At 52.9% G+C, this 16,233-nt stretch overlaps 1 protein-coding gene across 1 annotated transcript; it reads right to left on the bottom strand.

The window, feature by feature from the left end:
- Positions 1-6,501: 6,501 nt before the first annotated feature.
- Positions 6,502-13,518, bottom strand: DES (desmin). Its single transcript, XM_006906688.3, has 9 exons — positions 12,860-13,518; positions 11,849-11,909; positions 11,632-11,727; positions 11,320-11,481; positions 11,057-11,182; positions 10,436-10,656; positions 9,139-9,182; positions 7,516-7,598; positions 6,502-7,307 (listed from the first exon to the last, which is right to left on the bottom strand). The coding sequence occupies exons 1-9, from the start codon at positions 13,438-13,440 to the stop codon at positions 7,266-7,268; spliced, it is 1,416 nt and encodes a 471-aa protein (XP_006906750.1). The 5' UTR covers positions 13,441-13,518; the 3' UTR covers positions 6,502-7,265.
- Between the last annotated feature and the right edge of the window lie 2,715 nt (positions 13,519-16,233).

Genomic DNA, 16,233 nt, shown 5'->3' on the forward strand with positions numbered 1-16,233 from the left:
CTGCACTTTCCTCTTGGTGGGCACTTCTGGGTCAGGCAGCTGAAAAGCCAGAGCACCTGGGAAGAAGTCTGGATGCACCCACATGGTGGGCAGCCCTTCTCTACCTCTGATCACCCTACCCAGCCCCCACCTTCCCATTACCTCCGACCTCCAGCACTGTGACAACAGCCTCACAGCAGGCCTGGCCCCGCTCATTCTGGGCCCTGCAGCTGTACACACCGGCGTCCTGCGCGCTGCAGCTCCGCAGCCTCAGGCAGCTGGGCTCAGGGGCCGGCAGGGGCAGGAGTTGCCCATCCTGGAACCAGCTGAGGCTGGGCTGGGGCGTCCCGCTCACCACCACCCGCAGCCGCAGGTCGCTGCCCACAAACACCGCTGCGTCCTTCAGGGGCCGCAGGAAGACTGGCGCCCCCGCCACGGCCCCTCCTCCGGCCCCCACCTTGGCCCTCTTCGGGGGCACCCCGGGGCTGGGGGGTGCCCTCGTGCCCGCCTCCTCGCCTCGCGTTCCCCGGGCTTTCTGCATAGCTTCTGAGAGCTGGGCTGGGGAAAACGCTGGAACTGACGGTCACAGGGGCACCCGGGGATGGTGCCCTGGAAGACGAGTCCTGGGGGGCCGGCGCCCTGCCTTCCTGCTGCCCGCCCGCCTTCGGCCTGTGCTACCCAGAAGGTCACCAGGGCGGCCAGCCGGCAATTGCGCCTCGGGGGCTATTTTTAGGCCCCCCTTCTCGGGTTTCGAGGGAGCTGTGGAGGGAGGGGGCAGCAGAGGAGGGAACTTGGACTCCACTCTGCTCCTTCCCTCCCTCCAGGAGCCCCCATTGCTCCCCAGCAAGCTTAAACTGGTCCCAGCCCCCTACCCCATGGCGTGTCTGAACCCAAGCCCACTCCCAGTCAGGTTACCCCTGGGCTCAGTTTATTTCCCTTCCTCCCTACTCTCGGACCCCTGATTCCCAGGCCCACTCTGCTGGAGAGAGGGACAGGAGGTCTTGGGTGAAACGTCTGAGAGGCAGGTGAGAAGGAAGGCCTAATGGAGGTGAGCAGATAGCCAGAGAAGAGAGGCGGCTTGCAGACTCCATGACAGCATGGTGAACAGTAAGACCAGGAGCAGGCAGTCAAGTGGATTCAGACTCCCAGCTGGTCCTGCCTTTACTTGCTGGGTGACACCAAGCCTCTCTCAGGACCTCAACTGTCAAAATAGGTGGTTGAACAGGGTCCAATAGACAAAGAAGAGTAGGAGGGACATTCCAGGCAAAGGGAACAGCGTGACCAAAATCAGAGCATGATGATAGTAGAGATGTTCTGAGAATTAGAGGAGTTTAGATGTATTGAACTGCAGTGGGGAGGCGTGAGTGGGGGTGGGAGATGGGACCTGACCCAGGGGGCTTTGCTTGCTAAGCTCTGTATCCTAATGGCAGTTGGGTGCCACTGTGGAGTATGTTTTGGAAAGGTCCCTCTGGGAGCCACAGTGTAGAGGGCAGGTTGGACATGGGAGAGTTGGGGACCAGTTAGAGCTGTGGTTCTCAAAGGAGATGCCTTTAAAAGTACAGATACCCAGGCCCCACCCCTGGAGACACAGGTTCAGTAGTGGGTGCTGGGAGGGTACAGGAATCTGCACATGCGACAAGTGGCCCAGATGACTCTGATGCATCTAAGGGCTGCACTTTGAGAAATATCAAGATAGGATGCAACCACTTACATAGGTTCAGGTGAGACTTCTGTGATGGTATAGTTCAGTATCTTGACTGTGGTGGTGGTCACATGAATCTACATTTGTGATAAAATTGCACAGAACTATATATATATGTGCATGCACGTGCACACACAAATGAGTGCATATAATACTGGTAAAATCTGAAGGAGGTGGGTGAACTGTATCAATGGCAATTTTCTGGTTTTGATAATGTACTATAGCTATGCAAGAAGTTACCATAAGGGGAAACCAGGTGAAAGTTATACAGGATATTTCTGTATTGTTTCTTTAACCACATGTGAATCTACAATTATCTCAAAATAAAAAGTTTTTAAAAGATGTCCAGGTAAGAGGCCTGGGCCTGACCTTGAGCCTTGAGGGATGAAGCCTGGGAAGGCAGAGAGAAGCCACAGGAGGAGCCCTGAGTCATTCGGAGATGGTGAAAGATACTCTGAATGTCCCCTCATTTTGTTCCTCACCTTCATTCCGGGAGATAGAAGTCAAAGTGTGCTTGTGTCCAAGGAGAGGGTAAGAAAAGAAACAATTATGCCCATAGGGATTAATAGCCTTGAGGAATGCAATTATTTTTTGTTCGCATACATTAAAGCTTACTCTTTGTTCTGTGCAGTTCTCTGAGTTTTGACAAATCCAGAGAATCGTACATTTGCTACCCCAGGACCATCCAGAACAGTCTGATCACTCTAAATATTTGCCTGAGCATCCCCTTTGTAGTCAACCACACTTCTTTGTAGTCAACCTCCACCAGCCCCCGGCAACCACTGATGATTAATTGAATTCTTAAACATAAATTGAATCCTAAAAGGTAAAAATGTAGGGGCAAGGCAATGGAAGCAGATGGAATATCAAGTACAAAGGACCGGAGACTATTTTTAAAAACCAATAACCCAAAGCCACCCAGCACTGTGCCTCAACAATTTGTGTGGAATGCACTAGGTGGTCTGTAAATTTTGGTTGGTTGGTTGATTGCATAAATGAACCGTGTGATCTTGAGAAAGTCACTTAACATCTCTAAGCCTCATTTTCCTCATCTATAAAATGGAGGTAACCAAACTCAGGGTTCATTCCTTCATTCAACAAACATTTTTCAGTTTCTACTATGTGCCTGGCTCTGTTCTAGGCACTAGAATTATAGCAGTGAACAAAACAGACGAGGATTCCTGCCTCTGTGTTGATTATAGTTGAGGAAGGAGACAAATAAAAATAAAGCAATAAAAAATAAAGATCGTTAGAAGGAGATAAGCACTATGCAAAGAAAACGGAGCAGAGTAATGGAGATGGGAAGGCGGTGGGAGGTTGCATTTTCAAACAGGGTGGTTTGAGCCTTGCTGAGTGAGGAAGGGAATGATGCAGACGTCTGGGCGGGACTGCTCCAGGCAGAGGTGGGACTGTGCCTGGTGGGCTCATAGGAGAGCCAGGAGGCCAGCGGGGCTGGAGCGAGTGAGGGGGAGAGTGGAGGGACATAAGGTCAAACCCGTAGCAGAGGCCAGATCCCCTAGCATCTTGTGGTCAATGGCACTTTTATTCCTAGTGAACTGTGAAGTCATCTCAGAGGATTTCGAGCCGAGGAATTACATGATCTGACTTAGGTTGTTGTGATGGCTTTAAATTATTATATTAAATATTAAAAGAAATATTAACTATTTAAAAGGGTCTGGCATGGAGCCTGGAACGTGGCTCGTTGGTCTCCTGTCCGAATATTCACAATGAGGGCTTTCACTGAGGTGCATGAAGGAGTATGTGGGCCTGGGTAGGGAGGGCACAGGCCCTTTCGAGTGTCTGGTGCCCTCTCCTGGAGGAGCTCACACTAGCTGTGATAGCGGGAAGCCATCAGGCTCTGGCCAGAGCTGTCACCAGGCAGCTGTCTACAAGGCGCTCATCTGTCCCTCAGAATGGGCCCCACAGTGCCCTGGGCCTGGCGCCAGGCGGGGCGTGTGCTGCCAGTCTGCCCTGCCTAGCGATCACAAGCCTATGGTGTCATGGAAAGACATCTGAGCTCTGGAGGCCAAGGAGCTTGGGGCCCAGTCTTCTGCCACAGATATGCTGTGCGACCTTCATGGTTCACTCTACCTCTCTGGGCTGTGGGGAGCTTCCTCCAAGTCCTAACGATGCACCATTGGCCTAGGACATGGTAAAAGCTCAGTAAATGTTGGTTGCATCAGTGAATAAAGTGGGGTCCATCAGCCTTTCTGATAAATATTTAATTTAGAGAAAAACAAAAGTGCCCAGTGGGTACTCATTCAACAAGTATTTAAATATTTAATGAGCACCTTCTATGGACCAAACGCACTTCGGGGCACCAGGGATACTGCAGTGAATAAAACCAATGAAAGCCTTGCCTTCGGATACCTGAAATTTTAGGTGTTGAATGAAAGACCGCTGATGTATTTGCATATGTGTCCTGGGCAAACTTGTGGTAAGATGAGAACAAGGAAAAGGTGAATGGGTAGAATGTGTTGTCTCAAGGGACAGGGGCTGGGAGGGTCGCCAGAGCGAATGGGCAGGGTAGGAAAGTATTAGTTCTTGGATTAGGGGCACATTTGCCTCCACAGTCCTTCCTGCTCCACATCCTCAGGTGGGGTCTGAGATAGTCCCATGGGTCCAATGGGAAGCCGGTCACTCTTCTGTGAGCCCTCTTATTTCTCAATGTTCAGAGTCTTGAAGAAGATGCCAAGTGTCCCCAGGAGCAGGGAGAGATTTTGCTGTGGAGCTGATGGGGTGTGTGTGTGTATGACCACACGAGACCCAGATCTTTTGGAGTTTTTTTGTCCATTCTCCAGGAGCACCACATCTGTCTCCCCCTCACAGCTTCCCTGGGTCACTGTCTAGCTCCCAAGGAGAGAGGCAAAGCCAAGGGTTTAGAACCAGAATTTCTAATCTCAGGAAGCCTCTGCTCAGAAAATGCTTCCCCACTGGGGGAGACGGGGTGAGTCTGGGACTCCTCTCTTCTCTAGGGATAGTCGTCAGAGGACACAGATGTGAGCTGAAGAGGAAGAGTTTTCTGACTTTCAGACCTATGCCCAGTTGGAAAGGGCCACCATGGAGGTAGTGAGTTCTCTGACATGGGAGGCACTCAAGCGGAGCTCGAAGACTGCTCATCGAGGTGCTGGGGCAAGGCCTGTGAAGGAATTTCTTTATTGTGCGGGTTGTTTCCTTTGAGATCTGAGTCTAAGAGTCCTACACTCCCTCCACCTTTACTGACTATTCTGCACCTAAGCTTTTCTTTGGAAGGTGGGGCTGCCTCTCAGACCTTCCCTGACCTATGTGTCCCTTTGTCCTTTCTGGGGTAGCTGAGTGCACATAACTCATTCAGAGGGGAGAAGGAACCAAGAGCCTCCAGAAATTACTCACAGATACACACACCACCTCTTAGCCACCTGGGCCCAGCTTCCCCCAGGTGTTTCACAGAGACTAGCTCAGTCTCCAGGGCTGCCAGAGGCTCAAGATCAAGGAGCCCCTCACCCATCCATACCCCTCTATCTCAGTGTGAAGACCTTGGAAATGTCATTTCTAATTTCACTTGGAGCTCCGCTACATGTTACTTGGCATAGTTCTGGGGCCTGCAGGGTTCACCCCCATTGCAGCACTGGGGGAAAGCAGTAACCAGGAATCACCAGTGGCTGAGGGTAGGGACCTGGGGTGTAGCCCCAGATGCTCCCAGGGAAAAAGTAAAGAAATATCACAGAGAAGGAGGGAGGGACCACACAGTCCAGAGGAAAAGGGGCAACTTGTGAGCGAGGGCCAAGGAGAGAAGAAAGACACCAGAAAGGTTTTTAGAAGTTTCTGAGGGGGAAAAAAAAAAAAAGGAACTTCAGACTAGGGACCTGAAGACTGAAACCCCATTAGGTTTATTTCACCTACAGACTGTGAATTTATTGTGTTTGTGATCTCTACCCTCTCTGGTCTCTAAAGGGTAATCCTTTAAATCTCTGAGAAGTGACAGGAAGGCTGAGACCTACACGGACCCATCAAGCTTCCTAAATTGCTGATCCACCTGGAATTTATTCTTTGAAAAGAGAGACAGCCTTAACTCCTGCCCCCATGGCAACCCAGTTGCCTCCAAGCCCTACACTGAATAATCAAGGCTTCCCACGGAAACCTTTAACACACCTGTGTGAATACTTTATTCCACGATTTCCTAATTTTATTTTCATATGTCTTACATTCTCCTCCCATCTTCCCAAATTCTCTCAAAATTTCCCTTTAGTATTTTAATTGAGAGAACATTGCATTGAAATTATAGATTATTAATAGAGGATGAATGAACATCTTTAGAGTATTGAGTGTTCTCCAAGAGCAAGATAGAGCTTTCCACTTTCTTAAACATTGTCATTCTTCTTGAATTGGCCCTTGTGCCTAAAGGGTGTGCAGGCAGGTTTAACAGGAAGAGGCTGTAAGCTTCTTTGGGGAAGGAACTAGGGGAGTCCTACTTCAGGTCCAGTCTATGGGGAGCAGTGGCGACCTTCAAAAAGAGCTGCAGGTGTTGTCCCTGGGCCCTGATGATCCGAAGGGGCGGTAGGAGGTCCAAGGCAGGCAGTCCCAGAATTGGAGCCTGACAGGAGCTATTTGTGGTTCCCCAACAAAAACCACCTGCCCAGCCTCCTCCCCCATATGCTATGCCCGAACAACAAGACTGGGAGGCTCTGGGAATAGAAGGGATGACAGGCCCTAGGGGACAGTCTGGCTGGGCATGAGGGCAGTACACAGTCCATCACAAGGAGTAGTACAACAGGTCCCTGGGGGCCCCTGGAGGAGACCTGGCAGTCAAGACAGCAGGGGACATCACTAGGCTTGTGCTTATCTTTTTATTGTTTCTGTGCTGAGCCCCTGTGGTGGGGGAGGGGCAGGCACAGGGAGGTGGGCACCCCTGCCACCCGCCTGAGACCGCTCTCTGCCTCTCTCCTCTTCTTTCCTCTCAGCATCTCTCCCACCATCTCTCCTTCCGAATCTCCTGCTCCCACATCTGGCACCTTCGGGGGTTCCCTCTTACAGCCCCTGCTTGCTAAGCCCACCCTGGGAACATATGGGACCATGGGGTTGGTGAGTGCCCCCCAGCAGTCTCCACAGAGGGCTAGTCCCCCAGTTACCTGCCTAGGTTACTGAGGAGGAAGCTCTCTTTCTCTATGACCCGGGCTGGGGAGTGGAGAGGTCCACGGGGCTCGATCCTGACCCTGTGGGTCCCAACACCCTGCTGGGGAGCTGGGGAAGGGCTCTCCAAAGCCAGAAGAGGCTAGAGCCTGAGGTCACGGAGGTGGCAGGTGCAGGGTCACCGCTCTGTGCCTTGGCTCCATCTGGGCCCTACCCAGCAACCTCAGGGGTAGCTGAGAGTTAGGCTCACTCGCTTCCAACATCCAGGACTCAAACTGCTGGGGACCCCCTGTGCCAGGCAGGGACGGGCCATGTCCCCTGTGGGGACCACAAAGGGTAGGTGGTGAGCAGGCGTCGGAGGCTGTGAGGGGAACACTGTGGCTGGGTGTGGTGGCCTGGGATGAAGGAGGCTGGCTTTAGGGGGCAGTGGGGACAGGGTCAAGGACGGTCTCTGGTGGCAGAAGGGTCTCCGGCTTTAGAGCACCTCGTGTTGCTGCTGTGTGGCCTCACTGACGACCTGAAAAGGAAGAGAATCCCAGTCCACTCCAGTACTGGCAGGAGAATGGCACCACAGCCAGCTGCCCCCACCCAGCATGGGAAGCCCCCCTGCTTCCCCCAGGTGGGGGCTTCAACAAGCACAGCTGGCAGAAAGCACCTGGGTGACAGCCCCCCAGACCCACTCCATGGCCCCCACCAAGGGTAAGGGGACCAAGAAGACCGCTCACCTCCCCATCCCGGGTCTCAATGGTCTTGATCATCACTGTCTTCTTGGTATGGACCTCGGAACCCCTTTGCTCAGGGCTTGTTTCTGTAACAGATCCATCCACATGCTCAGCTTGGGCCTGAGCCTAGGCTGCTCCAGGGGCTGAGAGTCCATCCCTGCTCCCACAGGGCAGAGCCCAAAAGACTCCCACCCCCTCAAGATAGGCCTGGTACTTTTTGAGCAAGACTTTTATCACGATACCGTCCTTGAGCCCAGCACCTAATAAGTGGCTCTGCAGATCCCAGAGCTGAGATGGGATCAGAAGCCAACAGATGTGCTGCAGGTGTGGCCTGGTTCAGACGGGCGGGACCCCTGAGGCCCAGGCCACCCAGCGTTCCCATCCTCCACACACCTCCTCGCCACTCTCCACCCCTGGGCTGCAGGGAAGTCTTGAATTAATTTGTACCCTGACAGTTAGAACCCCAAAGCCCAGTCCCGAGATACTCTTTTGGAGGACCTCATGGTACCCAGCCCCCTTTAAGACTCCAGATGAGTAAATTGATGTCTTAACGTAAGAGAGACGGACAGGAGCCAGTCACTGATTCATTGTGTTGGAAGCCAGTGACTTGCCCCTCTGTGCCTCGGTTTCCTCTTTGTGATATGGTGACCATGATACTTGCCCTATCATGGCCACAGAACTATAAATTTCAAAGAGCATGAAGTGGTTTTGAATGCAAGGCTCATACGTGGTTTCTGTATAAACTATTAACTAACAAGAGAGGTTCTGAGTTTTATAAGAAAGGTCAAATTTAGGTCCTTGGTATTAAGAGTTTGGTGGTCGTGAATTTGCTTTAGCGAGCAATCAGCCTGTGATAAACGTTGTAACTCGGTGGAGCACAGCGTGTATTTTTTCCTGATGGAAATGAACATCGAAGATATAAATGGTTTGATCTAGGAAAGGCGAAGCTGCCAAGGACTCCAAATTCCTTTCCTAATGTGTCATTATAGTGTGTTTTTCTGCTCTCAGGGGTTGGAAAGCCACACAATCTGCATATTACTAATGGCAGAATGGCAGAATGCCCTAGGAGCTCCTTCTTCTAATTGTTTGGCTTTGCTAAGGTTTGGCTTCATTATTTTAAACATGCATCCAACATCTTGCTCCAGCAAACTGGAGGTATTCAACAAGCAGCAGGGGGTGGGAGTGGGGGTGGGGGGTGCTTGGCAGCTTCCCAAATAGGCAATACGTGGTGGGTGCCTTGTAGCCCAGCATGTATGGTTCTAGATGCTCCTGCTGCCAGGCCCCTAAGGACAACCAAGGTTCCTTCAGAGTTTTTGGTATATCAAGGAACAGAAGCTGTTCGCTGATGCTCTATACTCCCAGAAGGTGCAGGGGACATGGTCAATAAAGTACCATGAAATGAAATCAAATGAAATGAAACAAAATAAAATGAATAAAATAAAATGCTCTCTGTCAGAACATGCCTCTAAACTTCCCCAAGCCCCTGCAGCAGCCCTGTTTCTCTTCCCCCGAATCCCAGCCCTGTCCCCACGGTTCCATCCTCTCCTCCTGGCTGGCCTTGGGCGATGCCCATGCTGGACTTCTGCCCCTGGTGACCTCAGCCTCCACCTGCCAACATGTACTCACCTCGGAAGTTGAGGGCAGAGAAGGTCTGGATAGGGAGGTTGATCCTGAAGGGAGAGAGACCAAATCCCCAAAGGGTTAGGACCCTCCATGTCTCCCTGTGACCACTCATCAGCACTTGCCCTGGTCCTCGCTAACGCCACCCTCAGCTGTCTCAGTCTCATGGACCTCAGTACTCCCACTATCACGCTGCTCAAAGCACGGGGTCAAAGGCCAACTCCAGCTGTCCCAGGAACTGTCCCTTCTGGAAGGTTCACCCAGTCCATCTCTGACCTGCTGATAAGACACCAGGACCCCCCAACCCCACTGCACTCTCCAGCTCATCAGTAAGAAGGATTTCCTTCTTACTCCCGACACTGCAGGATATATTGATAGCAGCTGTGGGAGACATCCATCGTGTGTGCCCACCCTCCGGCCAGGCCAAGTTCTAGGAGCTGCCATCCCCATTTATGCCTAGTGCCGGGAAGATGTAATGCTATCTTAAAAAGTTATTATACGTAGGTGGTATTCTACAATATCTGAACTCGCTCTATGCGTAAGTCTATATCTAACATGTCTGCTGATGTTTTTAAAACTTCAGATATTATCATTTTTATGAATATCAATGGGTATCATTTTTCTGAGTTAATGACCTACTTTAAATTGAAGTTAAGTTTGCATATAGTTAAATACACAGACCCTTCGTGTGTAATCCAGTGAGTTTTTATCATCCGTATCCATATAACTACCCGTCTAAAACAAGATACAGAACATTTCCTTCACTCCAGAAGGTTCCCTTGTGTCCCCTTTCAGTCGTATGTTGTTTTCTGTGTCTAGAGGTGAGTTGACATGTCGAGCATATTATTCTGGTTCTTCTCATATGAACACATATGAGTGTGCGCACACACATGCACCCTCTCCCTCTCCCTGCATCCAAGGCTCTCTGCTTCTCCCTCTGTCTATCTCTATCTGCCCGCCTCTCTTTCCATCTTCATCATTCCCCTTTGCTCTTATCTCTCCCCTGACCGTCAGTAATATTTTATTACCAGTTGCTGAACGTGATTTTATGCTGCTGGTTCTTAATTCTGAAGGTAGAAGAGGGAATACTTACATTTCTCTTTTTATAAAAGCTATTAGTTAAATCAATTTTTACCCAGGTGGCCTTGGTTAATTCTGCAATTAGTGGAGTGGTGGCCTCTTGTATAAAATTGTTTCCAGATCTTATTGAGGTGATCCTGAGCCTCCCACCTAGGGAAGGAATGGGCCCCTCTGCACCCCCCAGAACTCTACTGCCAGTGCTGTAGAGGGCCTCGCCCCTCACCGGCTCTCCTCGCCCTCCAGCAGCTTTCGGTAGGTGGCAATCTCCACGTCCAAGGCCATCTTGACATTGAGCAGGTCCTGATACTCCCGCAGGTGGCGAGCCATCTCATCCTTGAGGTGCCGAATCTCTTCCTCCAGGCGAGCAATGTTGTCCTGGTAACCACTGGCCTCACTAGCAAAGCGGTCCTCCAGCTCCCGCATCTGCCTCATCAGGGAATCGTTCTGCAGGGGACAGGTGCAGAGGTCAAAGTCAGGTTGTTGGGGGGAACACAGGATGAATAGAGACACAGACATCTGGGGTTGGGAGCAACCCCAGATAATCAAGTCCAAGAGTTGTGAAACGATTCTCAGTCAGGGAACCTTGAACCCAAATGATGTGTTATGTAGAAATTCATCGAATAGAATTGATGAAAGAGAGCATGGCTGTTTGGTCTCCTCACCCCCACATAGGAGCCCCATGATTTCCTGACAGCCCAACTGGTAATCCACCTGTTTTTACCCCTGTGATAGATATGAGGAGACAGAGGCCCAGAGAGGTTATGCGATGGGCCCAAAGTCAGAGAATGAGGGTGTGAGCTACAGGCAGGAAGGGCTGAGCTGGGCAAGGTGGGCAGGGACTCACAGTGCCCTTGAGGGCGTCGATCTCGCAGGTGTAGGACTGGATCTGGTGTCGATACTCCATCATCTCCTGCTTGGCTTGGCGCAGTGCATCATTGTTCTTGTTGGCTGCCTGGGTCAGGTCGGACACCTAAGGGCAGAGAAGGGCCCTGAGATGATGCAGGTCGGGGTGGGCAAGAGAGCATGGAGACTCCAGCTCACCCTTCTCCCCATGGATGGAGCCACAGAAACCACCTCCAGACTGGGCAGAGGGGCAAGGCTGCCCACCTTTGACTTGTACCACTCCTCAGCTTCTGAGATGTTCTTAGCCGCGATGGTCTCGTACTGGGCCCGGATGTCCCTGAGGGCGGCGGTGAGGTCTGGCTTGGACATGTCCATCTCCACCTGGACCTGCTGTTCCTGAAGCTGGGCTTGTAGCTCTCGGATCTCCTGCAGGGTGCAGCTGGGCTTCAGTCCCCTCCCAGGCCCCACACAGCACCCTCATATCCCTATCCCCAGAGGCCACCACCACCAACCCCCCCTTGCCACCTGCTTTCACCCAGCATATTAGGACTCTAAGGAGGAGGGCCCAGGGCATACCTCTTCATGCACTTTCTTAAGGAATGCAATTTCCTCGTTGAGAGATTCAATCCTACGCTCCAGGTCAATGCGGGCTAGAGTGGCTGCATCCACATCCTGGGGGAGGTCAAACAAGAGGAACAGGGTCACCTATCACCAAAGCAGGGCAGAGGGGGAGACCAGGGGCCATACGGGGGAACAGAGAGGTAAAGCTGCTGTGGGACCAAATAGGGCTCACCCCTCGGAAGGCAGCCAAATTGTTCTCTGCTTCTTCTTTCAGTTGAATCTCCTCTTGCAGCCTGGGAGGACAGATAGACAGAACAGACAGTTAGTTGGCGGTGATAAAACCGGCCCTGGAGATGACTGGCTTGAGGCTGCTCAGGGAATGGGCTCAGGACAGGGAAAGAAGGGCTGGCCGTTGGGTAGAGATAGGAGGCCCCGCCCACCTGGGGAGGGAACAGAAAGTGGCCCAATCTCTGTCCTACAGCCACACCCTGGAAGTCTATGTCCCTACCAGATTGTGACCTCCCTGGGATTAGAACAGTGTCTATTTTTTTATCCACTTCTGCGTTCCTGGTTCCCAGCTCCAGCCTGGCCCATGTAGGTACTCAATTAATGTTTGTGACCTGGGTGGCAAGGCGGTGACTCTGCTCCCTCGGGCTCTCAGATGCAGGACCCATGAGGACTTGCTGTCCTTCAGTGCTAGGAGCCTGGTGGAGTCTGGTGGAGCCCGCCTTCCCGTCCCCCAAGCTTTCTGAGGGCTGCAGCCCCCAACCCATTTTCCCCTTTCCTCTGATTTACCCATTCGCCTGTGAAATGGCACAGTTTTAGCCAGGCCCAGGGACAGAGAGTCCCTCCCCAACTCCCTCCCCAGGGCCCCGTCACAGATGAGCTGAGCTACGCTTGGATTCCTCACCCCCTGACCTTCCCAGGAGCCCCGGGTTTCCTTGTCTCCTGTCAACCCCCCCTTTCCCCTCTGACTGCATCGGGTCCCCTTCTTCCACCCATTTGCCTGCCTGACCCCCAATGCTTTTTTAGGGGGCTGTCCATAGGGCATCTGGTCTTCCAAGGTCTCCCATTTCCACCCCAATAAAACCCCTGCTTGTCAGAGTGGGGGCACAGGGGAAAGACCCTAAGTCTAGCTCCTCTCGGGGGACACAAGTAGGTGGCCTTCTCCCTGCCTGGGGCAGCAAAGGGTCCCAGGCGCCCAGCCCGTGGAAAAGGGGTTCTGGGAGCACCCGGCGCTCACTTGGCCTTGAGCCTCTGCAGGTCGTCCAGCAAGTTGTCACGCTCGACGTCGACGCGGGCGCGCTGGTTGTGGAGCACCTCCACCTGGCGCCGCAGCTCGCGCAGCTCCTCCTCGTAGATCTCAGCGACCCGGGTGGGCTCGCGGCCCTTGAGCCGGTTCACCTCGGCAGCGAGCGCCGCGTTCTGCTGCTCTAGGAAGCGCACCTTCTCGATGTAGTTGGCGAAGCGGTCGTTGAGCTCCTGCAGCTCCACCTTCTCGTTGGTGCGCGTGGTCAGGAACTCCTGGTTCACGGCATCGGCCAGCGAGAAGTCCAGCAGCTCACCCGCGCCGTAGGAGGAGGAGGGCACGCGGGCCGAACCCAGCCGGCTGCCCCGCAGCGACCCCAGGCCCCCAGCCCCACCCGACGTGCGCGACACCTGATACACGCGGGATGTCACCGAGCTCGAGGAGCCCTTGGAGCCGAAGCCCGCGTGCGGGAACACGGGCGAGCTCAGCGGGGAGCCCAGCGAGAAGGCCGGGGCCCCGCCGAAGGTGCGGCGGTAGGAGGACACGCGCTGGCTGGAGGAGTAGGCCTGGCTCATGGTGGCGGCGCGGGCGAGGCTGGGCGGCAAGGAGGAGGCGGCTGACAGGCGGCCGACCGGAGAGTGGATGCGGCTAGGGTAGACAGAGCCCCCAGCCGTCCGCACTATTTGTATCCCTCCTGACATCAGCCCCCGCCGCCCCTCCCCTGACAGCTGCAGGATCCCGCTGTCCTGCCAGGAAAGGGCGGCCGCTGGCGTGGGGGCGGGGAGGCCAGCTCCCCAACAAGAGGCCTGCGCCCCTTAGCCGGCTGGTGGGGGGCCCATGAGGGTTATGGGAGAGGCTGGAGGACCTAGGAGAGCAGAAGATGGGCTGGCCTGCCAACGGCTTCACCACGGCAGCAAGCATGTCTGAAATCCCCCAGGCAGGCCCCTCTCTCCCGTGGGTGCCTGTCTTGTCCTGGGGGTGGTCAAGGGAGAGTGCCTGGGAGAGGCTTCTATTTAATTTGAGGGTCTGCTTTTTGCTCAAAGATGAGACGTTGAATCATTTCCTGAAGGGACAAGGCCTGTTCCCAAGAAAGGCTCCAAGTCACCTTTTTTCTAAAGATTCTCTGCAAGTGGCAGAGATTTGGGAGGGCTCTGACAAAGACCAGGCGATCACCAGGCCTAGAGGCAGAGGGTCTCTAGGCAGACCCAAGGGAGGGAGGGTGCCATGGAGACAGAGAGCAACCCTGGTCAGAGCGGGCCTGCTCAGGTATGTCCATGGGCACATGGGTTCTATCTCCGAGCCTCAGTTTCCCTCTGGATTAGTACAGGCCCTTTCCTCCCCGCCCCCCACCCCACTGGTAAGGATGAGGCCTCAAGTTTACAAACAACAGGGTGATTTCCCATAAGAGTCCAAAAGAGTCCAATGGCCTCTCAGTTTCCAATCACCCCCGCATCGGCAACTTCTGGCTTCTGCTCCTTTGTGCCCACCCCACCCCGCTCTGATTCATCCCCCTACTCACACCACCCACGACCATGCACACCAGGGGTTTGTGTTTTGTCAGGAGCCGCATGTCAACCCAGCCATCTCTGGCAGCAACAGCTGCCAACCCGAAATACCAGAGCTGGTATTTATAGAGGAGAATGCATGGGTCCGGGGAAACAAGCACACGGGAGAGGAGCTCTGGGGGTGGGGGCCGGGTACCTGAAGAAGCATGGGTGTCAGATGGCTGAGGAAGGCTTGGGCTGATAAGCCCCGCTCACTTCCCATCTCTGTAATGGTCCAAGCCCCCAGAAGGAAAGGAGCCCCTCGGAGGGTTTGCCCATCCCTTCGCAGCCTCCCTTCCTTATTACAAGGCACTGGCCGACCCCGAAGGACATCCCCACTTCTCCATGAACACTGGCTGTCTCCCTACACCTCCACCTGGCACTCTGCGGGCCTCTCTTATGCCTGACCCTTTTGGAATGCAAACCTTGGAAATAGAGTGCTGATCCTCCCCGAGCTCTGCCATCACCAGCAGCACTAATTACTAGCAGATAAGTCTTTTACTTCTCTGTGTTTTCCTTATAAAGTGGGAATGTTAGCCTTGCCATTTCTACCCTGTAAGTGTTTGAAGAGGCTCAGATCACAATATGCAAAAATAATAACAATACCTTACACATACTGAGCACCTACTGTATGCCACTCTGCTGAGCGCTCCACAGCTCTGATCCCCAATTCTCCAGCAACCCAATGAGATAGGAACTAGTATTCCCATTTTGTAGCTCAGGAAGCTGAGGCAGGCTGACTGCAGAGCCCATGCTTTGCCCCCAGGGTGAGTGTGAATGTGACCTGTAAAGGGTTTTGTTACTGCTGTCTTTTCAGTCCTTAGATATTGTCTAATTTTCATCCAAGAGACAAGCTTATGAAGTGGGCAGAGGAGTTCCAGATATTCTTATCCAGGCTTCGAGTCACTGCAAGCTGTCGCATTCTGGTTATTTTTGTGTCTCGTTTCCCAAACTAGATTCTAGGCTCCTGGAGAATTTTGGAGACCGTGTAGATTCTTAGCACATCCCAGGCAGCACTGTCCTTGTTGTAGTTCAAAGTAGCCCGCAAGCTTGCTTTCCCATCTCCTTATTTTGGTAACAAATGCTACACACACACACACACACACACACACACACACACACACACACACACACACGCTAAGAGTAGACAGGTGACTCAGCTCCCAGCCAGTCTTAGAACTGCATCCCTCTCACTGCAGTGATTGGCTCAAAGGATGGGCCCGGACCTGAGCGAGGCCAATCAGAGAGCTTCCCTGGAATTTATAGATGGAACTGGGATTACTAAACCCGAGCCTACAGGCAACCATGTTTCTTGCCCTGTGGGGAGGTCCTTCTGGAATAGGAGGAAAGAGAAGTCAACTGCAAGAAGAGACAAAGACACTACAGAGAGGAGAATGCCAGGTGGGCGATCTAAATTCCAGCCCTGGGAGCCCTGGTTCTGCAGCTCTTCCCTTGATTTTGGGAGCTCCCTCAGGGTCCTTCCTTGTTTTGGAGTCAATAAACCTTTCTTTTTTTTTTTTTTTCACTTAAGGCACTTGGTGTTTGCTTCTGTCACTTGTAGTCAAAACTCTCCCAACTAATCTACTGAGGGAGACTATGCGCCCATTTCCTCGAAGCTGGAGAGGACAGAACATTTTGGGGACTCTCTCTGTGAACAGTCTCCAGACCACATAAGGAAATTGCTCTTCGGACCAGCCTGAGGCCTCAGTTTCTTGGTGAAATGAGGCAGAAAATACATGAATAAATCATGCCATCTATTCTCTAGTCAAAATCAACATCAACCAGACTTGGCTCTGAACCACTTGGGACTGTTTCCAAAATTCA

The sequence above is a fragment of the Pteropus alecto genome, unplaced genomic scaffold, assembly GCF_000325575.1.
Source record: "Pteropus alecto unplaced genomic scaffold, ASM32557v1 scaffold110, whole genome shotgun sequence".
Lineage (NCBI taxonomy): Eukaryota > Metazoa > Chordata > Mammalia > Chiroptera > Pteropodidae > Pteropus > Pteropus alecto.